This window comes from Onychostruthus taczanowskii, unplaced genomic scaffold (genome assembly GCF_017590055.1).
Source record: "Onychostruthus taczanowskii isolate IOZ18803 unplaced genomic scaffold, ASM1759005v1 scaffold18, whole genome shotgun sequence".
NCBI classification, from domain to species: domain Eukaryota; kingdom Metazoa; phylum Chordata; class Aves; order Passeriformes; family Passeridae; genus Onychostruthus; species Onychostruthus taczanowskii.
The window spans coordinates 7,091,491-7,119,353 of record NW_024499017.1 but is presented as its reverse complement, the minus strand read 5'-3'; the positions used below and the strand labels follow the sequence as shown (position 1 = coordinate 7,119,353).

The window sequence follows — 27,863 nt, the reverse complement described above, 5'->3', positions numbered from 1 at the left end:
CTTCACTATCCCCAGCCATTTCACTCACGAGTAGTAACCATGGTGCCCCAGCATCCAGCACTCTTTTATCATCTCTGCCATTAATTTTTTACTTACATTTTATTTTTTTTCCAGGGAGAGTAACTGAAAGACCTGCCTGGAGACCCTTTGTCAAGAACAGCTCATATCCCTGGGCACTCCAAAGCATAGGCACACATTGCAGTATGACAACAAAGTTGAGATTCTCAAGGATAGAGAAGGAAAACAACACAAATGCTGTTGGACACCCAGAGATTTCAGCCCCAAAGCACAAATACAAACACCTCCTCACCTGTGAAGCTGCTGTCACAAGGTGCTGGATGTGCCTCCCTACCAGTCTGGGTACAGCACTCCCAAAAGTGTGGGGGACAATGCCCTGAGCTTCTGCTCTCCCACTGCACCTGTACTCCTGGCTTTGTTAGGTCACTGAATACTGTTTCTGTAATCCCTCATCCTCTAATGGAAGCAATGTTCAGAGACTCCCTCTCCTGTCTGGGAACTGAAGTTTCCCGTCCTAGAGGAATCACACTGTGAGGGAAGAGCCACAAATCCCATTTCTATGTCGCCCCGCCAAGAAAGGCGCCAGATTATGTGGGGACATCCCTGTGGGCTTGCTCAGCATCACATACACAAATGCAGGCAAGCTGGAGCTACATCTCCATCTGTCCTGTAACCAGTGCCAGAGTAACCAGCACTACAGAGCTCCTCTAATCTCTGCTGGCTGCCTTTTCACCACCCTGAGAAAGGGAACACCAAATGTCCCAGACACTTACCTGCCCCAGCTCTTGGCTTCTGACCCGGAGAGGCAGCCCCTCTGTCCCTCCAGCAGGCAGTCTGCCGCCCAGTTGCTCACAGCTGGCTGCCGCAGAGCGAACGTCCTGTCCACCAGCTCAGTGCTGCTCACCTCCAGCCCCTTAATGAAGACGCCGGTGTTGCCGTATCTGGCCGGCTCGCTCCTCTGGCAGCTGGACCACAGGCTCTCACCGTAAGGCAGGTCAAAGCTTTGAGCCTTCCGGAGGACCTTCCTGGGAGGCAGCTTCCCAGGGACTGGAGTGGATGTAGGAGACTGCTTCACCTCTGGGGTTTCTAAAATGCTCTCCAGGTTTGGTTTTTCTTCAGGCAGCGTTGGAGACTTACAAGCCCTGCTGGTGAAAGAAATTCTGCTTGAGGGAGGACCAGGGCTGAGAGCAGCTTGGCAGACAAATACTTCCCCAGCATCAACATCACCAGGGCAGCTCAGGGAGGGCGAGGGAGCTTTCTCCCTAGTCCACTCCAGACAGCTGTTGGTTCTGTTGTAGCCATGAGATGTGCTCTGAGTCCTGTCCCAGTGGGACCTGGAGGTGGCCCCCTCAGAGTGCCTCCGGTGGGACAGAGTACCAGTCTCACTGCCAGCCTGGGGCTGCTCCCCAACAGCTGGGCTGCACTCTGATAGCAGAGACTTCCTTGTTCTCAAGGCTGCTTCGAGTTTCTTTTCAAAAACCAGCTTGGTTTCCTGGCATTTAGACCATGCAAATTTCCACTGCTTGAGCCCCTTGTCACTCTTCAGGCGACAGGCCAGCTCCTTCATCTCCTGGAAGCGGGCAGCACTGATGTCCGGGTGCTGCCTCTTGTAACTCTCAAGGGACTTGATCACATCTGCACAGTGCTCGGCGGAGCTGCAGTCCTCCATGCTGATACAGGCAAGGTGTCGCATCCCTTCCAAGGCCCACTCGTACGCCTGCAGAGCGAGAGCAAAACCCAACAGCCAGTCAGAGGGACTCTGTGAAGAACAACCCTAATTCAGTGCCTGAAGATAAGAGAAAGGATCAGTGTCTGGCCACCACAGTTCCTTGAGTGTAGAGAGTGGGGGGGGGTGTATTGTCAATGGGGCTTAACAATTCAGCAAAACAAACAGCCCCTTATGCAAAGGGCTTCAGCTGTGCTGGCTGCTCTGCCACAGCCCCACCTCCCAGCCAGGTCCCTGTGAGCAGGCGCCCACACTGCTGGGCATGTTTGTCCTCTCTGGGCAGGGGGGCCCAGGGAAAGCTGCTGCTAAGACTGCAGGAATTCACACCTCAGTGTGGTCCTGCTCAGTATAAAGCCTGGAACTCTCTCTCCTCTTTTGCCCAGCGACTTTCACCACTGTCAAGCAGGACAAGGTCAAACGGCACCAGTAAGCTGCAGGCAATAGGACTGCTGCTCCCTACCCTGTTTTTCTGGAGCTGACAGCACACAGAAGCCACAGCTGGGCTCTGTGGATCAGCCCAAATGATCTGACCCATCCTTGCAAAAAGGAAGAAAATGAGACCGTGAAGCTTGTGCATTTTCTGTGTCTGCTGGCAGCTTGTGTGGTGTGCTGTGTTCTGCCTGCCTGGCTCTGCTTGCCACTGCACTACATGCTTGTGCTCGTTAGTCAAATACTGAGCTCAGCAGTTTATTTCTAATACTCCAGGAATGCTGGAAGCAGCTTCAGGGGGCTTAACTCTAGCAGTGGTGCATATGCTGGCCTTGCTAAAACAGTTCTGCTGCATCAGTCAACCAAGAGAAGTGGGACAAAATGTGGTCCAGTGGGACAAACACAAGGGAAGAGTGAGTGTCTTATCACCATGGGAAGAATGGGGCTCAGCACCAAGACCTGTCATCAATCAAAAGCAGAAGAAAGACAAACATCTGACTTAGGCTCATAAGCCACCATTTTCCCTATAAAGCAGAGATGGTAAGATTTAATGATAGAAAAAATAAGATGTGACCAGCTGCTGTAGACCTCGCTAGAGAATTTTAATGGTCATCAGTGAACACACACGGTTATTTGTTGAAATCAGATACACAAGGTGGGGAAAACACCCTGGACAGGGCTGCCTGGCATCTTCTCCCAACTGCCCAACATCAGTGGATGTGCAGAAACATCACTGGATGCCCAGAAGTGAGCCAGACCATTTCTACCACTTGACCTGTCAGGCCCTGTATACCTGCAGAGAAACAACACTCATTATTAGTGCCAGGAACAAAGTGATTAGTTTTTCCATTTTCCACTTCCTGAGCAGCCTCACTGTAGCAACCTTCACTCACAGAGCATAAATCACTTACTTTTATGCAGCTTTAGACATCAAGAAAATCTGCCCAAGCTTTATGCAAGCAGACACTGCATCCCCATCACGGACATGCTGGTCAAATATATCAGGTGCCAGGCTCACTCTCTGCTGGTGACAGAGACAGGCAGGGCAGAAGGTATTTCATTCACATGATGCTCAGTCCCTGGATGGAGATGGTTTTGACAGCCAAACGCTGCTGTTTGTAGGAGAGCTGAATGCCAGCACAGCCTGCAGCCTGAGCAGAGCCACTCTAGGGCCAGATTCCCCAGGAGCTCCCACAGCCATCCACATTCTCCTTTGAGCTGCAGCTGCATGGTGTGCGTGCAGCCAGCCCCATTACTCATGCAGAGCAAGGAGCTGCTTCAGAAACACCAGCAGCTGCTCAGGGAAAACGCTTCCCAGTGCCACCCAACTGCAGCACAGAGCAGCAGCCCCCTCTCCTCCCATCACCCTGCCTAGAGCAGCAACAGGCCCCTGCCCTGCCTCTCTCTTCATCCAGGCTTTATGCTGCAGACCTGCTCACTTCTGGCAGCCAGGAGGGATGTGCAGAGGCAGAGGACATGTCAGATTCTGGTGGGAATCTGCATTTTTCCTTGATGCAGAGGTTCTTCTGTTTCCTGGAGGTGGAAGCATTTCAAGGCAAGGTGAATCCCCAAGCCCAGCAGATCTGCACAGCAGCGACAGATGGCCTGTTCTTGCTGTGGGGTTTTGAGCTGCCCCCTCCAGCTGTAGGAAAACCAACACCAGCCCCCTACAGCTCTGCCCAGAGCAAGGGCTGGTCATCCATCTGAGCTAAGAAAGGGCACATGTCACCTCTCTGGCTATGGTCATCAATGGGTGATCCCCACTGAAGGCTGCATGCTGGCTGCCTTTTGCTCAGTGATGGGAAAAGCTGAGCTCAAAAGACACGCAGGGCTGTCAAAGAGGGTGCTGAGAGCAATACGCAGGAGAGGGACATCCTGCAGGCCTGCCTGGACTCTACAGTAACCAGTCAGGAAAGCAGATGCCCTGTGAAGGCCTTATCTAAGGCTGGGGTACTCATTTCCATGCAGACAGGAGAGAGAGAAAAGAGACTTCTTTTATTTCCTGGAAACTCTGCAGATCTGCGTGTGATGACTGTGAGGAGGGATCAGGGCTGCAAAGCACACAGGACAGCACCCCCATCACCTCTCATCTTCATATGGTCTCTGTCCGTTCTTGGCAAGGACACCAGGGCTGAGCAGAAATGGCTCGCAATCTCGATGGCATTTCCTTCCATCACCAGTGCCTGTCACAGGCCAGCAAATAGCTCAGCTTTGTTCCCTGCACAATGGAGCAGCCCTCCACATCCTGCAGCTTTGCTTGGTAACATGCTAAGTGACCACCAAGGCTTTCTCCAGTCACATCATCTGCTTCAATTGCCCCTTTTTGCACATAAATGGCAATCCTCTCCAGGGACCAAGTGTGCCCCCATCCTCATGCAGGCAGGGGTATTGCTGTCACCTGTCCCCCACCTGCAAATAACACTCAGCCAAGCCAGGATATGGCCCTCTGGATGAGAGCTTTTGGGGAGCAGGCAGCCCTACAGCTTCCCTGCAGAGCTGCTAGAGCTGCTCAGATAAAAGGAGGCACCTGTGCGCAGGGAAGCTGAAATCTTCCCAACCATGACAGCAACCAGGCAGGAAAGATCCTGTACCTCAGCTTTTGATCTTTACAGGCAAGTTGTTACTGAACCTCTCAATTACAGGATTAAAGACAAATGTGCTTCCTGCATATGCAGGACTGACCTATCCTGCAACAGGCATCAGCAACAGGTTGGTCCTGCCAGGCTGCCCAGGGCTCTCAGGGACCTGCCATGCTGTAAGGAAAAGCCAGGGACTTCACTGGATTATGGTGCAACCCTCAAACCCATCACCCTCTGCCGGTCTTCTGATCATTTCACCATGGACAAGGATGGCAGCACAGCGAGGACAAGAGCTCCTGGAGTCTGTTGGTGCTGGCACCACTTAAGTACCATCTGCAAACACAGGCCCAGAGAAGTTGCTCAGCCCTGGCTCAGGGCACACTGCCAGCACTGAAAGCCTTCCAGGGGTCCTGGATCCTCACCTGAGCCACTACTCAGAAATTACACCTCCCCAGCCCAAGCCTATCAGACTCCTTGTATACTCAAGGTTAAGTGACCTCTAAGACACCTTTTGGGTAGCCAAAAGAAGGAGCAAACACTGTGCATCTCACATATATGCCAGAAGAGCAATTTCAGGGGCCTGTCTTTGTCCAAACCTCCTTCATCCCTTCCTGTGGTGACATGATGACAGTAACTATAATTTCTTTACAAATAGGAAACTGAATGTCTGAATAGGCAGAGGTAGTCAGATCAACTTTCTGCAGAATTAAAATGCACCCGGGTGGGTAACTAACTCTGCTGTGAAAAGGTTTCCTTTGGAATCTCAAGTGCCTGCACAATGCATCTTGAGACAGTCAACAATGGCCCTGGTGGGAGCAGCAATACAGGCAGGGATGGAATCATGCTTGTGGGTATGATGACTGAAGCACAGCAACAAGACAGACCAAGTTTCTTATTCTTCTGTGGTGATATTCCAGGACTGGAAGCCCCCATCTCCCTTGCTTTCTACAGCTCAGAGAGGGGGAAGCAGCATAGCAGCTGAGAACACTGCCAAGGACAGCAAAAAAGAAATTGATATAAACAAACCCTGGTCCATCTTGGTGCAGCTCCTGCACCCAGGCTGGACTCCACTCTGCTGTTTCTCAGTGAGACACAACTGACTGTAGGTCTCTGTGGAAAGAAACTACACAAGCCCCCATTTAACCAGACCTCCTCTCACCACCACTGTGCTCATTTTAAATGTCCTTAACTTCAGCTGTGAGCTTTAAGAGCAAAATGAGGTTAGCTTGCAGCAAAAGAGGCAAAACTGGTACAGCCAGAAAAATTAAAAACATCACAGGTACTGCTGTGAACTAAACACAGCACTTCCCAACAGCTATGCAGGGTGTCACACAGGCACTGAGTCCTGCAGCTGCCCTGCTCTGCTGGCCACCCATGGCCTTGGTACTGATCCAAGTGGAGCTCAGACACAGATTGCAGCACTCCCAGCACAGGAGTAAAGAGTGACAGGGACCTACCAAAACACCACAAAGTAAATGCAGCTCAATGGCAAGAAAATGCTACTGCCATTACAGATGCTCATTTGGGCTTATTCCCTCTGAAGTCCAATATGGCTCTAGGTTGACTTGAGAAGCGACTCCTGCTCACAGCACTGGCATGTCCCTTGTCACAGACTGCTGCATGCACAGTGTTAGCAGGGACCCAAGGCTGGAGACTGCTTAATATGTTGACAGTTCAGAAGGACCACGATTAAAAAGCTATTTTACATTAAAATATATTGAAAGCAAAATTACCCAGGCTTACCTTACTTACCACAAGAACTGTCAGCTGGCAAATAGTGACAAGCCTAACTCAGAGGCCAAGCAGCTTCAGCAGAAAGTGGTCAGCTCACCACACACTTGGATCTGCCTTAGGCCTTCCTCAGGCTCCCACCTACCAATACTAACAGCACCCATGAAGAAAGGAGCAGGGAAAGAACAAGACTTCAAGATATGCAGATGTTCCCTTGGCAAGTCTGTGTGTTGGTTAAAAACAGATTTCATCCTACCTTCCCATCTGTCCAGAGGGAGTCCATACCCTGGCTGTGCCCAGCTCTGTGCTGCACATTATCCCCTACAGCCAGACTGAGACAGGGCCTCTGCTTCAGTGCATCATCTCAGCTATGATTATTCACAAGCAAATGCTGCTAGCCTAAATACCAGATTGGGGGCCTGGTAACCAGAGACAAGGCAGAGGGGGAAGGGGCCGTGCTTCACACAAGAGCTACTGAAGTGTGCAGAGAACACCCTGGCTGGGCACAAGCCAGATACCCCTTCACAGTGCAAAAAACAGGGAGAGAAAGCATTCCAACTGACCCCAAATTCAAGCAAAATGCAAACTAAACCACTAGCATTTTTAGTTTGCAAAATGCAAACTAAACCTCCATAAGAACATTCCAACTGACCCCAAATTCAAGCAAAATGCAAACTAAACCACTAGCCAACATATAAGAGCTATGGAGGAAACACTGATCCCTCCTAGACATTATGATGCTTTTTCCACATCTCTAAGAGCCAAAGCCCCTGCTCACTTCTACCAAGATCTGTGGCTCCATGAGCAGGCAGCTACACTCACACACAAGAAACCACTTAATTCCAGAGCACAAGCATTTCAGCAAAGCCACTGAGTTAGAAGCAATCCCTTCTCTATGAAGAGGTTCGCTGATACTCTCCTACCCTTCTGCAGCAGTCAAGTTTTCCAAACTGCATTTGCAGCCCTGTCTGTGATTCATTAGCAGCACAAACCAAACTAATCAAAACTGTGTCCTACATAGGACGTAGCTGGTAAAAGCTCAGCTTTAAAGACTAAGAAAAAGATTCATGCTCTTGAAATGAAGAGCTAAACTATTTCTGAGCTGCTGCATAGCTCAGACAGCCTCCCCTCCTCCAAGGGAGAACAGACCACTGAAATCTTTAGTTTGCCTAAAACTAGCTGCTAAGGAAAATAAACTTTAAATCCTATATTTGCATTTCTGCCAGTTACCAAGTGCCAGCTGCTGTACAAACACTGTGGGAGGGCAAAGGATGAGAGACGAGCACAAACTAGAAACTCCGTGGATTTAAGCATAAGAAAGGAGAACAAGCAAATACCCACAGCTGGACAGGAAAGAAAAACAAGGGGTCAGGGAAGCAGCACCTGTCAGGGTTGGTCTGGGCATGCCACAGTCCACGTACCATCAAAGGCTGCTCATTAGAGCAACATGCTTGGACATCCTTTAGCAGCAGCTCTCTTGAACAGAGCTCAAAAATCCCTCAGTTTGCCCTCTGGGCAGCCAGGCATGACAAGTCCAGGAGAGCCTAATTACAGGAGAATATAATTGGCTAAAGTAAGATTGCACACAATTTGTGCTCTCTTGACGACAGCACGAGGACCCAAAGGGCAAATGTGGCTCGCTGTGCTGGAGCTGTCGTGCAGGACGCGTGCTTGCCCTTCTCTTCTCTAACTGCTGCCACTGCCAGGCAGCACCCAGGGGTGTCCATTAGAAACAGGGTGACTCACCTGATGAATCACGAGCAGCTACAATAACCCCTGCTTCAGAGCAACTCTGAGATTCCACAAGAGCAGCCTGTGCCAGTTTCACCATAAATCTATGTACAGGTACACAGGTATGTATGTATGACATGCATGTGTATATTTACTTGTGTATGTATGTATAAAACGACTCCCTAGGTAGCAGGGCAGCAAGTGGCAGATCTGCTTTCTTCAAAGCTCCAGAGTTTCTCATGACTGCAGCTTTGGGTACATGCTGCACTGATTATTCTCCCCCTCCTTTTCTGTCTCACCATAGAGCTTTTCTCAACATTTAAAAGCTCCCAAGTCCAGAGTACCAGGGGCCAAGTTTGCTCCCAGTAAAACCAGAAACTTCAATGTTTGCCTTTTCTGCAAACCAGCTTCTTAACATTTGAGGCACTGCCCATTTGTTCACCAATGAGCCAAGAGCCTCATGTTACCAGCCAAGCTCAAGATCAAGCAACAGCAAGATGTGTGAGTCACCAAAGCTGGAGCTGGCAACTTGCACAACAGCAACAAATTATCCCATTCAGAGACTAATGTCACCTCCAAAGGTTTTTTGCATGCTTTGCTTTTAAATCTGTCCTGACAGTCACACCATCATGCTGTTCAAATACCCCACTGTAATAGCATCCCACAGGCAAGTGTGGACACACTGGACTGTGGTGGGTGTCTCCCCTCTGCCCTGGCTCCCTTTTAATGAGGTTCCTCATGCTCTGTGCTGGGGATTGCAAAACGTCCAGTATGCCCTTGGGTCTGCATGGAGAAAATGGGTGCTTTCTCTGTAGTCCTCATTTCACATCCTTTCCCTTGTGACAAGCTGAGCCAAACTCTGCTTAACTATTGCATGATGTGTTGGGATCTCTCTGCACTGCACTTTGGGTGCTTGTGCCCTGGGAGATATGGAGTTGAAACTGGAACTAGACACCCAGCACATTTACTGGGTCTCTCCTCTGCAGGGGAAGTGACAATGCTGGAAACAGCTCCTTGTTTTAAGAGCACACCAAGATGCACTTGGAGGGTGCAAGGCGCTGCTGAGCAGCCGGAGGAGCCTCGTCAGAGGCAGCGGGTGCTTGGGAGAACCCTGTCCATATGTCCAGGGCTTTGATATGCAGATTGAGCCATTGTGAGCTTCAGTTCCATCTGTACACTGAGGGGAGCTTCATGACCAGATTGCTTGAACAGATCTATTTAACTCCCATGACTAAAGGGAATTCCAGTCTCCAGGAGGATCCGAGCATCCAGATGGATGCCAGCACACAAAAATTCACAAAATCTGTCACCCTGTGCAGCTCCTATCCCAAGATTAGAGGGGAAAAAATTACCCAAACTTTGCACTGCACACATGCACAAGGCTGGGCCCAGCTGAAGGGAGATCTCTGCTGGCATCAGACCTCACACCTTAAGAACACACATTCTCCTTGCACCTCAGCTCCAATGCGAGCGAGCTCGGGAATCCCTAAACCTGCTGGGTGGAAATGCTGCTTCCCTGCCACAACTGACTGGCTCCCAGTGTGGTGATCCTGCAGGTGATTTGAACACACCTGACAGAGGCCCAAGTCTTTCAGATAACTGTCAATTTATGCTCATGGCAGCCAAGGACACCGAGGAATTTTTACACAGAGGTGCTCTGACAATCAAGGCTGAAGGTGGTTTCTGCATGTCAGGCATTATTCCCTGCATACATGCAGTGGCAGAACATGCTGGCACTTCTTGGATCAGGCAAGGGACATAAAGGGCAAATACCCTACATCCCAACATATGCTACACACTGGCTGGCTCCCTCAACTCTTCTTCCTGCTGTGTACTCCACAGAGAGGAATTTGGCCAGTACAGTAGGAGGGAGAAGGACCCCAGCAGAATCAAAGTTTTGCCTCTCTGCACATGTCACAAACACATCACAGACCTCATACTGCACTAAAGCACTGCCTGAGGTGCTGGAACAGGTGCTCAAAAGCGTGTTAACCTAAGAACCTCTCACCTTCAACTGCAAATTGTGCTTGGATTTAGCACGTGACACAAACCTAATTGTGCTTGGATTTAGCACGTGACACAAACCTAATTAATTCACTGCTGCTGCCCTGTAACACTGAGGGACAAATGAGTCTCACACCTTTGTTGTGCAACCAGAAAGGAGCACTGAGTGCTGGTGCTATTATTCAGCTTTTACCTCCTGCCACAGAGCTTGCCAGGGCTGCAGGCACTGCTGCACTGCCCATTTGACCATATAGTTTTTGGTGAAACATAGCAGAAAATAACTCTAGCACCAGTAGAGCTAGTAGTGATTTACTAAAGAATTCATAAGACAGAACGGTTTCCAAATCACTAATTTTGCGAGACAGAAAAATCTGATCTGTAACAGATCAGATTTAAGTGTTCAGAACTTCTTGTTTGTACAAGAGGGCTATCTCCAAGGCAAAGCAGAAACTTTCTAATGCATGAATACACTTTGATAGGAAAGTAAGCACTAGACTCTTTTTAACTTTGCAGGAAGATTTCTCCAGCAAAAACCTGGCAGGAAGGAGAGGGGAGAAATTTCACGCATTAACCTTGCATGAACTCTGCCAGAGGATCGATTTTCCTTGAGGCTCATTCCCCCAACTGCTTCAGGCTGTCATGAAAAAGGACACCCCTGAAATAGGATCACAAATCAGACTAGATGTCTGTCTAGGGGCACGACTTTACAGGCATAACTGAGGAAGGAGAGAGAAAGAGAGATGAGACAGCTGCTGTCAGACAATGCTGAAGCCAGACAACAGTGGCTTCCCCTAAAACAGTAACTATTCCTCTCCCATGCTTTTTGGATCTCCTTTCATCATCCTGAGAACTTGCATCAGTAACCAGATCTAAAGTGCTATTTGGGAATGTTGTGCAGACCATCCCCAGAAAAGCAAAGACAATCTCTGCACAGAGGTACAGAGAGAATAGTGTATGTTAAGTCCCAGGGACTTTATTACAAAACACAGCAAGATCTCATTTGCTCCAAGGTGCTGGGGGGTAAAACCATGTTCTGACCTGTGCAGAACTGCTGGCAGCATCATGGAACAGGGACCTATGTCTCTGTTTACAGTAAGTAAGCTACAGTAAGGATACATCAAATGTCTTTTTTTCCCACTCTGGTGCTAAGTTCTACTCTGCACTTCTCCAAGCACATTCCCAGAGCAGGGAATCATAGCACCCTTTCAATAACATTACTTCTCAAACTGTGCCAAACAGCCTGCTACAAAAAATCACACTTTCAGGTTGCAGACACCAGGATCCTTTCCAGCTTCCCACAGATCAGCATTCACAACCCTCCTTTTTTCATCAAGGGCTAAGAAAAAAGAAACATCAATAATTTATCACCTGTAAGGGACTTTTTTCCCTCAAAAAGATCAACTGCAAAATTGTATCTGGTACATAATAAAAAATTAAACGCAAGAGAAAACAAGGTATCAGCAGGTCTCCATTCTGAAACTTTTGGGGAGAAGTCAGAGATAACATTTGTGGAAGGCAACTTATTTAGCAAACTCTGGATTTCTGCTGACAAATCTAAGATCAGATCCATCTCTGAAAGCTGGGAGTGCTGTGCCAGCAGGTCTCAGTCACCTGGGGGGCAGGAACCCAGCAAACCTTGGAACAGCCCAGGAGAAGAGCCCCTTCCTGTGCTGTTCACAACATCTGACAGAAGTCCTGGAGGCTGAGAGGTACCACCTGCCCTGCACATACATCCAGTCCATCTGCAGCACCCAGCCCCTGCAGCAACTTCTAGCTGCAGGTAAATTATGCCCACTGAAACGATCGTGCAATAACTTCTAATAAAGAAAAAGAGAGACAGGCACTGCTCTACTACAGGCAGCTCAGCCCTGGGATTCAGAGGGACCACGCAAAGATGCCCACAGCCCACGGGGTTCTGTCTGAGCGCACAAAAGCCGCACACAAAGCGCTCTGATTCATGCTGGATGCACACAGACACGCACAAGCAACCGAGTGAAAAGCCTTCTCTACATTGTTTCCAAACAATATCAATACAGCTCACACGTCAGCCGGGCCCCGCACACTTGGTACTTACAAGAGGGTTTGCTGCGTCCGTCTGCTGCCGGAGCCGGGATGGGTGATTGTGACTCGGAGGGAAAGGTGCATGGAGATGTGCAGAGAGGCGAGAGCGATGGGAAGAAGGGCCCCGGCCCCTCTTTGGGCCCCAGAGCAGCAACACTTGCTCACGGGACGGAGCGCAAAAAGGCTGGCATTCCTACAGCAGCAAGGACAATGGGGAGGGATGAGGAGACACTGCCATAATCAAATGCAGGCCAGCTGGCCCTCCCCCAGGAAGGGCAGGCACCTCCTTCAGTTGCCAAAGGCTTTGTTTTCTAAGCCACAAAGAACAAAGTGGCTGAGGAGGAGAACACAGGAGAACCCACTGTGGGGGCAGGTCCACCCAGAAGCACAGGTAACCCATTCCTGGAGATGAAAACACAGATGGAGAAGGGTTGAGCAATATTCTGCCCACTCCAAGCAGAAGTCAGAAGCAGCAGCTCCTCGAGTGCAGAAAAAGCCCAGGGAACCAGACAGACAACCAGGGAACAAGAATCAGCAGAGGCTGATGATCAGGGGTCCTTTGAGGGAAAAGATCCAAAGGAAATAGACAGAGACCACCACTGAAGGAATAGCTCATGGAACAGAGCCCTAAGAAATCCCAAGAAATGGGAAACCCTACCATTTCTCAACCCACCTTGCCCCACCAATCCTCAGCAGTGAGAACTGAAGATGAACCACTTCCCTCAGAAAGCAAACATAAGGCAAGGACTCAAGCTGCAAGAGACTCACAAGGTATGGCAGGGCAATGACCACACTTTCCCTGAGCACCAGTGAGGCACCATCTTGCACAACATCCAGAGAAGCAGGAAAAAGCCCCCAGAGCTGCCTCAGGCTCTCCTGTAATGATACAGGCAGTTCAGCTCCACATCACCACACGGCCACAGGGCATGCAGGTGCTGTGCCTTCATGGGACACTGCCCGTTCTGGTTGGGTCAGTGCTTTCTTCCACTTGTGCCAGCAAGGATCATGCACCTTCACTCCTGACCTTCAGCAGGACTGGTTGTCATCCCAGACCTGGTAGAGACTGTCCTGTGTGCTCTGGCTCACTGGACATGCTGCTGCAAGTAAGGTGCTCAGTCCTGACAGGGCACATGGCTCTCACATGGGCCATTTCAAACATGCAGTCCAGGTAACCTGCACTTCACTTATGGTAAAGGCAACAACATGGGATATAAGAGTGTTCTGGGAAATAATTCGCCCAGAGAGAGCTTGAGGAAGGAAAAAATATGAAGACTAATGAAATAAACAGGGAGAGGAAGACTTGCTGTGGCTGCTCCTGGTCTTGATGGTGTACCTGTGGCAGTGTTATTGTGAAACCAGGACAGAGAGCAGGAGAAAAGATACTGGGGACTGTCCTGCAGGAACCCCAGAACAAAACAGACATCAGTGCTTTTGGTGCACCATACATACCCTTGCTTGTTCAGCTGCCCAGTTTTTCCCCAAAGCACTGTATGGTGCCAGATCCCAGCGCAGTCTTGGAACTGAGTAAACAAGGGACAGTGGCCAAACCAGGCTTGAAGCCACAGGGAGATGGCAGGACCCTGAATATACCCACACTGACTTTGTGGTACTGAAAAGCAATCCTTCAGCCCACAGCCAGAGGTGGGGAAAGCAGCTTCCTTCACTGGTCCTCCTGCCTCAGCCCAACCATCATCCACCCCCCGGTCAGGCACCAAGGGCTCCTGCCACAAAGGAAGCGGGGACAAATGGAAACATCCAGCTTGGCACCAGTCATGTCTTTGGGGAGGGATCCCTGCCAGCCCATGTGCAAGCTCCATGTGGTCTGGCCCAGCTCAGCCTGCCTCATTGCAAGGAGCTCTGACAGACCTTCAGGAACTGCCAAGCAGTGAAAAAAACCAGTACAGCATCTTGATGGGGCATATGGGGTTATGCTGTCCTGTTCCACGGCCTGTCCGGCAGCCACAGGCAGCGTCCTACAAAACACTTGCCCACCACATGCAGGAGAGCCAGCAAAACAGGGCCTCCCATTCCCAGCAGGCAGTGAGGTACGTGAGGGATGAACAGCAGGATCCCCATGGTGGGTGTTCCACTCCCTTGGAGCATGCTGAGATGTTTGGAGATCTGAGCTTGCCAGCTCATTACCATAGTGTACGTTGCTTACGCATCCTTGGGCTTCTTCCCCAGATCCTGGGGTTTGGCACTCTGCAGGCTCTTTACGAGAAGGAATATCAAGGACATTGCTTATTGCAGACTCCTGCTGTAGATATGCCCTCAGATATTAGGGAAGAGAGAAGGGAGTTAGGCAGGCACTGACTAATCAATGCAGGAAGGCCAAAAGCAGCTCAGTATCAGAAGACAGTGAAATCAGTTTAGGTAAGATCTTCTGCTTATCCCCAGACCACACCACTAACTTTGCTTTGGGAAGGCAGAAAGCATTCTGGAGATCAAGATCAAACTCATAGGCACTGAAAGAACTTTCATGCTGTGCAGCAATTTCTGCACTGATCCTACAGCTGCAGGATGTATCCCCCTACACTCCTTGTTTCAGTTGGCCACTGGTTCACAATACACACATAGTATATTTACACCACCAGGATTGTTTATAACTCTACTGAAACCAGTGAGATCAAAATCCTCCTCCCTCCCTGAACCAGCTGCCTGTCCTCCACACAAACCAGTGTGAAAACACACTGTACCACTATAATTTTGTTTTTATTGGGGCCATGGAGCATGAAAGGCACAAGCAAGAGGGCTGCTGCTGCTGCCAAGGACTGCATCCTGGAGTTTTCATCCCCCAAAAAAGAAGCTGTAATGCCCTTAGAAAATTAATGGGGTCTATGTAGCATTTGTGTCCCTAGAAATGACCCAGGCTCTGAAAATGCTTTGAAGCTGTGGAGGAACACACTGCTATAGAGTCATGTCCAACTATCCTGGCAGCCCAAGAGCTACCAGCACAATGTAACTTCCATGCCAGAACAGAGCACTGAGCAGCCTGGAAGCTTTGGGGAGACCTTAGAACACCATGCAGAACCTGAAGGGGCTCCAAGAGAGCTGGAGAGGGACTTTGGACAAGGGCATGGAGTGACAGGATAAGAGAGAATGGCTTCAAACTGACAGAGGGCAGGATCAGATCAGATATTAGGAAGAAATTCTTCCCTGTGAGGGTGGTGAGACCCTGGCACAGGTTGTCCAGAGAAGTTGTGGTTGCCCCATTCCTGTAAGTGTTCAAGGCCAGGATGGGGGCTTGTAGCAACCTGGTCTAGTGGGTGGCATCAGTGCCTGCAGCAGGGAAGTTAGAACTGGATGACTCCTTTAAAATCCCTTCAAGCTCAAACCACTGTACAGTTCTATGATCATGTGCTACAATCCACATTTGTGCTCCAGAGACTTCCAGCTCTGGCTGGAAGGGTTCACATACAACCAGTGTTTGGCTTGGCTGCAGAATTGTCACTATGCCAAGCAAGGCTTGGTGCTTTTGTGTGCCTCAATTTACCAGAAGAAACATGAGAAAACCCTTGCCAGGATCCTTCCCAGGATCCCCCATGATGGCAAGGGGTGTTCAAGCACCAGAGCAGCCCCTGAACATCTCTCTTCAGTGAGGCAGAAAAGCACAGGTTCTTGCCATTCTCCTATGGCACAGGAGGCAATTCTCTCTCCATTGGGGTGAAAAAAATATTACGTATTTCCACATCAAGAGGGTCCCCCACCTGCAGAGCAAATTGCAGAGATGAGCCAGGGCAGACCTGCAGAGCATCACCAAACAAACTCAATCCTCATTGCCCTGACAGCAGTGTTTTGGGTTGCCTTCTCCACTCTTCTGCCTCACACAGGATGCTTTTCCATGCTTTCATGTTTAGCTGAATTTCCTCCCTCCTCCCCTGAGCACTTCTGGCTGCCAAGGCAGCTCAGAGACAGCAACTAAGTGGCACCTACATCTGGTACAGCTTAACTTTTAGTGTCTATTCTTTCTGGAATTTGAGAACTTCAATACCCAATGTTTGTACAAGTGTGGAATAAATGGAGCCAGGCTCCCTGGCTTTCTGTTCTTGCCAAAGTTGTATTTTAAAATGCACTTAGAAAATCCTACTGCTTTTTCATCTGCAACTTTAGAAATTAAAGAACACCAAATCCATCTGCAAAGCTGCTAAATGGGTGCATTTGCACTAAACCAAACAGGTGGGAAGGTCAGGCACTCAGCACAGTCACCACACACATCCTCTCCTCCTTCTTCCCAGATCCCTGTGATGATCCAGGGATCCCTTGTTCCCTCAGCCACATTTCCCAGCCCTCCATTCTGGTTCTCCCTTTCCTCATGCAGGCCTCCACATGGGAGGAGTTGGACTGTATTCAGGACTGACAAGCAGGGTGCTACTCCTGATAGATCAACAAGCTGAGTTGGCCAGTGTGTAAGGATATAGCAGGAAAATGCAGGCAGCCTACCCTGGGCATGGTGGCCAGGACTGGACACAATCAGCCCATCTCTTGGCCCTTGTCATCAGAGCCAGCACTGCCATAATCCTTCTGCCCACTGTTGCCATGAAAGGGGTTAAAAAGCTCCAGCTCAGAGAACAGAAAACCTCTATGCTTAACAGATGTGGACACTTTTTGGAAGACACACCCACCTCTTCTCCCACATACTGATTTGAAAAAAATCACTGCAGACACATGAGCATGAGGGAACTGCTGCAGGTTACAGATCCAGCTCCCTGATGGAACAAATACTACATTTCACACCTTTCATAAACAGTCTAGCACTGGACTGAGTCCAAGCAGACTCTTTACACTCTCCTCTGTGCAGCAGATGCCTTGTCTTACCTTGTCAAAGAATTCAAACAGCCTGACTGTTTCACAGACTCGGTGCCTTGTTTCATCCAGCTGGGTGCAGAACTCCTCCAGCTCATCTTTGTAGGTCTGCAGCTTTACCCTGTAAGAATGTACATCCACAAAGGAAAAGTCCTCCCATTGAGTCATCTTCTTTAATGCTTCCTGTCCCCTTTTGCAATATTCCTGAAAACAAAAAGGAATTGCTCATGAGGATAAAGAGCTGGAATCAACAGTAAGTAGTCTTCAAGGCCATTAACAGCTAGGGCTACTAACTAGACCAGTTTTTAAGGTATAAATCACATAAGCAGGGGTGTCTTTGTTTACAGCAGAATTTTGAAGCCTGATCTCTTATGATTTACACTTGTCACACAGCAGCTTGTAAAGGCCTACCCAGCAGACCATGGCTCAATTAGGATCAGAAAAAGGCAGTGTCACAAGCACATCAAAGGAGGAACAAATAAATCCATCTTTCAACCCAGTAGTTATTTTCCCCAAGACTGGTAAATGCCATCTACTAAGTGTTGGGCTGGTGGCTTTGTCTGCAAAAGCAGAGCAGGGAGATTATGTAGTGAGAGGGAAAGACACACACTTTGTTGATGAACCCTCTTAGCACCATATGTTTGGTTGGACACATATAAGACACACATGCTACCAACTCAGATGCTGGAGAATATAATTTTCCAATCTGACAACACTTACACTGGCAACAAGATCAAACTCCTTGAACTGCTTTTGTGCTTGAAGCAGCATCTCCAAAGAATCATCCAGGTTGACAGCTTCCTTTAGCCGTTTTCTGCCAACATTCTCAATCCAACTGCTGACCTAGAAGAAAAGGGATAAGCCCTGCTTGTTAGTCACCCTGTGCTACTCACCAACGTAGGCCTTTATGTGGAAAGAGCAAGGAACTGCTCTCATTATGCTGGTCACCTCGTTACTGGAAAGAATGAGTGTAGACTTCTCCCCCCATTCCGGCATTTCAGTCGGAGCCTCCTGCTCAGAGTTTTTCCACTTCAGGTTACAGAGTAATTGAAAAGCTCTGCTATTGCTCACTAGCCTAAGGCATAAACAGGGCAAGTGGCTGCCTGGGCTCTGTTTTGGGTGAGCCATGGTCTAAAGCAAGCTCTGCAGCTTGCACACTGGCCTGACATTGCTATTATTGTTACCCCCAGTTGGGATCAAATCTCCTTGCTGCCAGATTTCCTACATCACTTCCCTTTTCTGACTGGCAGGACGTGAACCACGTCAGTGTGAATGTATTGATGGCTTCTCCCCATCTGCAATGTTTCCAGGTTCTCTGGGACTCTCAGCTACTGGTTTTCTGAAGGCAGCACTCCACAAAGCTGAGCAGCAACTGCATGTTCCTCAGTGAAGCCCAGCTACTGCTGCAGTTATCAGCCCATATCCTCAAAGAGGGGTAGAGGACTGACTAACAAGAGTATCCTAAGAGCAAAACAGTCATAGGAGGCCGGGCAGGATAACACAGCATCTCCATCATCACTAGGTTTTAAAAACAGGCTGGTAAACTTGTCTGCAATGCTCCAGGCATAGATGCACCTGGGGGAAGGGACAGGCTAAGTGCTTCCTAACACCCACACATCCTGTTTTCCTATGTCACCTGAATCCATACCCCAACTCAACCCCACAGTCAAGGACAAACTCCTACTTTTGTGGGCTGTGGGAAGATTACAAGGAGCAAGCCCACTGGCAAGAGGAAGAGATAGTGGAGGGTTGTCAGTACTGCAGAGGGACACACTGCTGCTGCCTAGAGCTCCCAGGCAGGCTTAACAGCAGGAACAACTCCTGCCATCATTGGTGATCCACAAGCAAAGTAACCTGGGAGCAGTTGAATGTTACTCAATTCAAGAAAAAATTAAATTCAGCTTAAAGCAGAAACAGGTTGCAGTGCTTGCTTTTGTGCCTTTTAAAATTTCTGTTTGGTAGTAGGAACCTGTGTGTTTAACAAGAGTCTCTACCAGGTTCTTGCAACACACTTCTTGTCCTGAGCACATCCTGCATGGCGCCCCAGTGTCTACCTGCAAATGGGAAGTCATTAAAAGTCCCAGATCCACCTTGGCCTGTGAAAACACTAGGTAGGCTACAGCCTCCTTTGCAAATCCAGTTCCCACTAGAGGAGAGGAGCCCAGAATCCCAGAACAGCAATGGTGAAACCGATCCTAATCATGATTTTTAAGGACAAACAAACTTCTCATTGTTGATGAGTTATAGCACAGGAAACAACTGACTCCATAATCTCAATGTTGAGTTCAGGCTTAGGGATCTGCAACATGGAACATCTGGGATCTGCAACACTGAAAGGACTGATCAGCTCTTGTAGGATGCTCAGACCTGAGCTGCTTTATGACTTTCTGAAGTCCTCTATCAACATGGCTACAGGTTTCAGAGGTCTTTCTGAAAGCAGTGCCTGTTTGCTTCAGTTTTCCCATGGCTGTCAAGAGTTTCAACAAGCACTAAACGAAGGGAAGTTGAAGGTCCCCCTGAAGTGCAGCAGGTGGGAGGTTGAGCATGGCTCTTGGGCTAAGGACAAGAAGCTATTCCCTTCCTGGAGCCTGTGAAGAGGGCTGCACCCAAAGGCAAACCGAGTGTGCCTGGTGCTGCACCCAGAGGGGAAGGAGTGTGCCTGGACTTATCAGATATCAGGGACCTGAGAACAGCACAGGAATCTAAACAACAGACTACACAACTGGGATGGGCAGCCAGTGTGGGGCAGGGATATTCTGCAACAGGATGTCAGCAAACCCTGCAGGAGCTACAGCCCAAAGGGGACATGTGGACTTATCAGCTTGTTGACATCGCTCTGCTACTTCTCAAGGTGAAGTATGAAGAATGCCTCATCAACCCTCGCTGAGAGGGTCAAAAAAGACACCCAACCTCCAAGTGTACAGCTTATCTACTAGTCACTCCACAGATGTTTATGGGGTTTGACTAATCCACACCTAGAGAGAAGCCAAGGGACTTTCACTTGGCATCAAGAGACACCAGGCAAATAAGTGGCTTGATTCTCAGTACTGCTGAAACTCTATCTCAGATTCTTATGTTCAGTTGTTCTTTTTAAGCACCAATCATCACTGTACACCTTCACACAACAGATCAACAGGCCCAGTACCTGCTGTGGAACACACAGTCAGAGGGCAGCAGCCACTGGAACTAACAGGCAGGCCTTACCTCCTTAAGACACTCTTCCACCTTCTCGAACTCCATCACCAGCTCCAGTTCCTGGATGCGCTTGTTTGACAGCATCACCAGGCGGTGAACGCCCTCATCAACTTGATTATAAAGCACGCTGGCAGCGTCGAGTGCATCTCTGCAAGGGGACACAGGTCTGGTCAAGGGTTTTGCATTAGGTCCTTCCCCCAGCACTTCATGCAAACACAACCTGGCCAACAACAGCACTCCAGTCATCCTCCCCGTGGGACCCACACAGGCCATCTCCATATGGAGAACAGAAGAGAATATTGCTGCTCCTTGCACATTACCATGATTCACCACTCTGACCCCAGTGCAGATAACCTGGCAGGAAGGACAAGAGCATATCCTCCCAGCCAGGCTCCTTGCAAGATTTACCATATTTCTCACACTTTCAGCTTTTCATAAACGTAGATCCTTCCATCAATGAATTTTCACAAAACACAGGGTCAAGCAGTTTCAGCGTCTAAAACCACCATTTGAATTTAATTAAGTAAATAAGCCACCACTAGTAAGCAAATCTCTCCTGAGTGACAACAACAATATTAAGTGCCTGATGCCCCACTTACTCTCAGGATTTCCACCAAACAAATATGCAAAATGTACAACAGCTCAGTGCCAGGAGAAATCAGATTTTACAGTGTTGTGCTGAAGAGATTCATAGACTGAGCTCCCTACCTCCCACAGGCAGCCGTGCTGACCAAAGCCCAGCAGGCAACACCAGGAGGCACTCTCCCTGCCAGCCTGCCCACATCACACAGGCAAGCATGGAGGGGGTCAGGATACAGCCCAGTGCCCTCAGATGCTGCAACCACAGTCTTTGTAAAATGATTAGTATTAGCAAACTCCTTTTACATGTGGGCAACTCCTCTCCAGCACAGGCTTGGGTGAATCACAGATGGGATCCAGGAGACAGAAGAGCATTCAAGCTTATTCTTCTCGTATTTCTTTTGCTTCTAGGTTTCCCCTCCTACAATTATGGGCTCAAGAGACAGCTACAAGAAAACACTACAGCCTCCTTCAGCTGTGCTCTACACTGGCATGTTCAGCTGCCGGGTCATCTCCTGTACTCACCCTAAACTAATTTTCATTTCATCATCTTACAACCTCCTGACTTATTAGTGTGTGGTTTTTTTTATCATATTATTAAAATTATCTAAAGCACTTGCAAAATAGCTAATACATAGCTAATATTGCTAATGGAATAGAATTCAAAACAATTCAGATATATGTTTATTTCTGTCTGGGTTTACAGGCAATCTTGAACCTATGAAATGCAACCGAATGTGAATGTTTAGTAGCAGCCATCCTGTAGTTTTAATTGACACGAGGTAGCGCCATAGGTCTGGACAAGCAGCTCTGCATAGCAGAAATCCACACTATTTTTCCATTCAGGATTCCACCCAGTGTGCAACAGCCAACTCCTCAAACCTCAGACTCTTAGATACTTTTGTTTTTCCTCTTAGAAATGTCATTAGACTGAATTAATTTCTCCAAAGTGCAGCCAAAAATACTCGAATAGTTTCTGGACTAAGATCAGTGCTACTGCAGTACAGAGCAGACAGGTTCTCTGCAGAGAATCTGCAGGCTTCAATGGAAAGATCCAAGCTGTAACGCTGCTCTGGCGTTTCCCAAAACTGCCATAAACAAACAGTGATGATATGAGCCTTCTGTTTTGTAATCCTTTCCTATGGACAGACCCAGATCCAACCCAGGAGACTCCCAGCAGCAGAGTCATAATCATTGTCCAAGCTGAGCTCTGGAAAGTGTTTACAGAGCAGGTTGTGGAGGCCAGTTCCCGTCAGCAGCAGCGACACAGCTGGGACAGCTAATGAGAAACAGTTTGGACGACGGCTGCAAGTTAAATTTGGCAACACCATTAATGCTGCTCGGTTTTGTGCAGCAGAGCGAATCTGTCAAGTCCCATTTTCTGAGTTAAGTCTCCAGCATACTGATGGCCAGACAGGCAGACACCCTTTGGCCTCACTCCCACAGGGCTGAATTCCCTGCTGGCATGAATGCTCTCATCCAGTCAGGAAATGGATACAGCAAACACTCTTCCTCCCGCTGGCACAGACAATCAAGCACCTATGACTTTAGGCATTCCAGGCTGCTCTATGCAAACATTTTCAATTACCCCCCCATGAGGCAAAATATTTTTCGAACCTTTCCCTGAGCTTCCATGGAAATCACTTTGGTGTTGATGCTACTTCTTTGATGGCACTCATCAGCAAGCCAGACTGACCTGCTAGACCTTTCTGTAATAGGAGTCCTTGTGTCCACCCAAGCCAGTGACAAAGCGAGCATCCGTGGCTTCAGCACTTAACGAGGTATTGTCAGATGGAACCTGATGACACAGGGACCTGAGACAAGGGTTCCAGCTCTAGCATTGCCTGACCCAGCACAGAGTATCATCTGATTAGGGGACGGGAGCCAGGGAGTCCCACTCTGCCCGTTTCCATACCTGACAGAGGAAACAACCCCCACATTGTCCTAAATCTGAGTAGTTTTCCTTGACACAAGTCAGTAGCGACTTGGGCTGCAAGGCCTAACAAATACTACAGATTCTAGCAGAGCAGACTGCACATTTCCCAAAGGCACAAAACACAGGCCTCCCTGAAGACAGCACTGCAACTATGGGAGGGAAAAATCACCCTCAAGGTAGAGGGATAGGAAGTGGTTATAAAAAAAGGTTAAAAACCCCCACATTTCAAGTTTTTTTTAAAACAGAAATAGTTGTACCATAAAATCACTGTGTAAAGAGGCTAATTCACTGAGCCATTGTGGAAAAGACCAGTCTCTTGGAGACCACTTGAGACCAGTGCTGGCCTTATGGACAGCAAACCCCTCCAGGGGAAGTTAGGTTCAAAACTGCAGCAATAAAATACTCCTGCTGGCCCACCAACCACAGTCCAAGGAACCCACTGCAGGAGAAATTAACTCTTATCAGTAATTTGGATTGTTTGGGGTTATATAAGACAAAATCCCTTACTCTTGTCATTTAAAGGACTTTTTTTCCTCTGTGAATGCTTGCAGCAGGCTATTGATGCTATTATCAGCCACAATTCAACACTCTAAGGCTGCCCCTTCTCATGGTCCTGCCAATGGTTTCCTGAGCGACTGCAAACAACATGCACAGAAAAAATGTTTCCAAACAGCTCCTCTGGGCTCAGAGTCCCCAAACAACTTCAGGTGTGGCCTTACACCATTCCTGCTCCTGAGTTCCTCCAGCATCCCAGCACCTCAGCTCTTTGTCTCAAGGACCAGCCACGCTGTTTTCACATGTTCTGCCTCACTTGGCAGGCATTCATTAAACCCTCAATGTCTAGTTGTTGGTTTTCTGTTGCATCTCCAAGGTAACTCCATTCAGATGTTGTCAGCCCCTGACAGTTCACTTTTACCAGCTGGACAGGCTCTCTGACTAACATCCATCTTCTACTCTCCTACAGAGGAAAATATAAGCCTTTCCATGCTGTAGTATAAAGCAGGTAGGCAAACTGAGCCCAACAAAGAAATCACTCACAGTCCATGGGAAAGTTTGTTTTTCTGATTCACTTGGGCACTTGAGTGCTCACAGGGAGGATCCACTGGGCATTAAGCCTGTTCTCCCAAACCTCTGTACATCTGTTTATCTGTTTACACACACACCCCCCCATTTGCTGATCTAGATCTTAAAAACTTCCTAAGTTATTTCCAGAACACTGGTCAACTCCACAATATCCTGAAACAGGGAGTTTTATGGGGAAAATGATACTTCACACAAATATCTATTTCTTTTCCAGCTTCAGACTCAGAAGTTTTTAATTCCTGTCCTTCAGTACCTTCACAGCAGCTTGGAGTAAACAAACCAAATACTGAAAATTTGGTTGAAGAAAAAAGTTACTTCCATCCTGGCACACAAAGAAAACACCTGGCTGTTTAGGACTTTAAAGATATTTTAATAGTGGCCTGTGCAACTCTGAGCACAAAAGGCAGAGCTGTTTGAAGTCAGTGGAAAGTCTCCTTTCAGCTCAGATTTGTGTGGATGCAATGCAATTTCCCTGCACATGGGAGTGTGGTATTAAGAGTCTTTCACTACATTCTTCCATGGTCAAATCATCAAAAGCAATTTTGCAATAGTGCAGAGTCAATATAATTTATAGCAAAAAGGAGTAGCTTGATGTCAGTTTATGTTTCCCCAAATCCTGTTTTCATTGGGCAATTATCATTTCAGTGGAAAAGGTTCCAAACGTCTTCAGCTTTCTGGAGAAGTGCCAAGCTGTTGTATAATGGTAGGATAATTTTAAACCTATAATTTAGAAAGACCATTTCTGTCTGAATCCATTCTTCAAAAAAAGCCAGCCTTGGAGAGTTACACTTTAGTTTTCAAAGCAAAATACCTGTTTTGTTTTTAAAAAATAGATGGCCACAGAAGAAGCATCCAGCAGAGTCACAAAAGCAGGTGCTGCCTGCACCAAGCCTGCCAGTGTCAGCGAGATGCAAACAGGAGAGCACAGGGAAGGGAGCAGCAGAACCATCACTACTCTGCACCTTCCTGCCTGCCCCTTCAAGAACTGCTTTGACAACCAGCAAGAATAGTAGACCTAACAAAAGGGCTGAAATCAAGAGTTCATCCTCTGACCAGCCTTGGCAATTTTAAAATGGCAAAAATTCATGGATGGAAGAAATACTACATGTTGGTAGTGTATTAGGTGGGGTTTGGGCAAGTATAGGGCAGCTAACTTGTTCTGGGAAAATCAGATATCCTTAATTGATTTGTTGTGTAATTTAGAAGAAATACAGTTGGATGTTACAACTAGTCTTCCACTCTCTTGGTGCTGAACTTCCTTTGTTCCCTTGTGGATGTCCATACAGGTTTTAGCATAAAATGAAGAGGATCTAGAAATTAGGAGGTTTTTAAAGGATGAATTAGCCCAAGGACATCATCCAGATCATGTGTGCTGATACCTTGGCTACAAATCACTTAAAACATCCTGAGCAATGCTTCTGGAAGAAATCCTTCCAGATCTGCAGGGACAATGCTGTGTGCCTGAGGGATGTTTTGCAGGATGAGAAATGTCACTCTTGGTCATCACTGCATTTTGGTAGTAACCTACATAAGGGCCATATTTATAATGATCCCATAAAAAGGAGGTCAACCTCCAATGCACAGTCCTGCTCTCTGAGCTGAGAGCTTCACATGCAGCTGAGGTTAAAATTCAAACTAGCCATGGTGAAGCTAAAGCAGACACGGCTAAATAAATATGACTAATTATTCTCTGCAGCACACAAATAGCCATGGTGGTTTCAATTCTCTGACTGAAGTATCTGAGGAACTGGGTACATTTTTTAGAACCCTGAAGTGTCCTTACAAAGGCACAGAGGTCAAACACCAAATCTGTGGTTGCCTGTGGGATACCTGTTCCCACTGAGGATGAGACCAGTGGATCTAGCTGAGATCACAGACCTGGCTGAAACTCTGCTCACTAGGTTACCTGACCTGGGAGCCACCAGTTAAAAACCATCCAATTAATACAAGACACTGGAGACCACAACTGCCAAGAGAATTCTCTTCTGGAGCACAGTTCATTTAAATGTGTTTTTACCAGAAATCCCTTTAATAGCCAAGGGATCAATGCACACAGTTAAACAAGTGTCCAAGCACAGTCCCAAGATGTGACCTTTGTTTTCTTCTTCTGCCTGGCTTGCATTCAGTTACAATAAAACTGTGTTCAGACTCTGGTTGATTTAAAATCCCAGTAAGATCCATAAAACTGACTGGAAAAAAAAAAACCACGTTATAATAAATCCCAAACCAACAAGTAGCTTACTTATGGGGAAAGCTCCCAGTGCAGTGGAGCCTTGGACAGGACTTGGAAACACCATTCTGGGAACACTGAGCCTCAAGATGTGGTTTTCTACCAGCTGTAAACAATTTCTACCTCCAAACCTTGTCTAATGTACATTAACCTGCTTGTGTTTATACTTTATATCCTGGTCAAATGCACCAGTCTAAGAGCTGTGTTCCTGAAGCTGAGACCACCAGGCTTTCAAGATGTCCTGCTGAAATACATACACACTATCATTTAAAGCCATATCCCTATTTCACTGATATGTCCTTTTGCCCACTTTTGCCCACTTCCAGGGCTATGATCCATATAACAGTAGGAACTGTGCTATTAACCAGCCCAGCAACAGAAGTATCTATCCCAACACAGTCATATAAAAAATAGTGCTTGTGGGATAGCCTGGGCTAAGGCAGGAATGTCAGGCAGTTCAGCTAACATCCTACAATGGAAACTTTTTGCATTTTTTTTCCATAATATTTTTAACAGATAAAACACAGTGTGTCATTAATTACCTAATGCCCTGTTGGCATGACAAGCATTGCAAACAAAAACAAGCAAAACTGGAGTCTTCTGGGTAAATTCTCACCGAATCCAAGAAGATTTAGGACATAAGACAGCAGAAAATGGAAAACAGAAAGGGAGCTGAGGGAAAACATCTATAAAAAGCCCAAGAGGACAATGAAAACTTACCTAGACAGAACTCTGCAATGTTTTAGCTCTCTGCAAATGCCACAATTGACGTCTCACAGCACTTCATACACTCAGAATGACAACAGCCCCAGCTCCACTCTCCTTTATGTGCGGAGCAGCGAGATTTGTTTAATGTGAGCGTAAGTGCTTTTTACCAGGCTAAAACCACCACGCCAACAGAGGGAACAGGTTAGACTGTAACCAAAATGAATACCAAGTAGCACAGTGTGTGTTTGGGTAGAAATGTCACCCTGCGCTCCTCCCTCCACCTGACACAAACAAATAAGGCCAGGGAAGAGCACTGCCACCCATGCTCGGCCAAAGGCTCAGTGCTGTCAGCACCTTGTGTCACCAGCAACAGCGCAGAGGCGTCTCGTGGCAGCCTTTAGGTCAGAATTTAAGCACACTTTTTCATCTGGCTTCAAAGGTACAATGAGTATACATCTTGTCCTGAGGTTTTAGGATGGGGTCCACAGGAGGAACATAGAAAGGACCCTGCAATGAAAGGTGCCTCTTGCAGGATCACTTTAGGAAGGCGCACTGTGGCACGTGGCAGGGTGAGAGGCTCCCAAAGCTCCCAGGGAGGAATGAAGACGAGCAGGCACTAGTTCAACTGCCATCAGTGAGAGGGACACAAGCATTAGCATTTTCTGAAGCATGCACAAACACATCTCAAGCAGAAAAGGGATGGCAGAAGACAGTAATGCCTCCAGGAAGGATTTCCCAGTGCAAGTTGCCTGGCTGTGACCACCAGCCTATGGCAGCAGCTGTCAGTTTGACATGCACATGCTGTACCTTACAAACCAAGAGGCCCACCATCTCAGTCTGCCCAAAATGGGACTTACACAGCAGACACCTATCTCCCCACTCCCTTTGCTCCCAACTTGTTCCACATTTTGGATGATCACTTAGCCCCTCTGACTGACCCAAGCTTCAGACAGTGCTGTGCAGTCCCTCAGCAGGGGCAGAGAGCCTGTACATTACCCAGGTTTACTTCCACCACAGGGAGCTCACACAACCCTTGGCAGAGTGGCACAT

The 27,863-nt window shown here is 47.9% G+C and overlaps 1 protein-coding gene across 4 annotated transcripts in view; it reads right to left on the bottom strand.

Annotated features, from left to right (window-relative positions):
* PLEKHG4 (pleckstrin homology and RhoGEF domain containing G4) overlaps window positions 1–27,863 on the bottom strand; it is an 86,102-nt gene that overhangs the window by 9,842 nt on the left and 48,397 nt on the right. For all 4 annotated transcript variants that reach the window (XR_005952375.1, XM_041400520.1, XM_041400521.1 and 1 more), the window contains exons 11-14: window positions 20,287–20,425; window positions 17,803–17,925; window positions 17,095–17,286; window positions 792–1,735 (exon numbers count right to left, since the gene is read on the bottom strand). Coding sequence is in view for 3 of the 4 variants with exons in the window: in XM_041400520.1 (XP_041256454.1) it covers window positions 792–1,735; window positions 17,095–17,286; window positions 17,803–17,925; window positions 20,287–20,425 (1,398 nt within the window). In the remaining variant the exon portion in view is untranslated. The remainder of the gene's footprint in view (window positions 1–791; window positions 1,736–17,094; window positions 17,287–17,802; window positions 17,926–20,286; window positions 20,426–27,863) is intronic.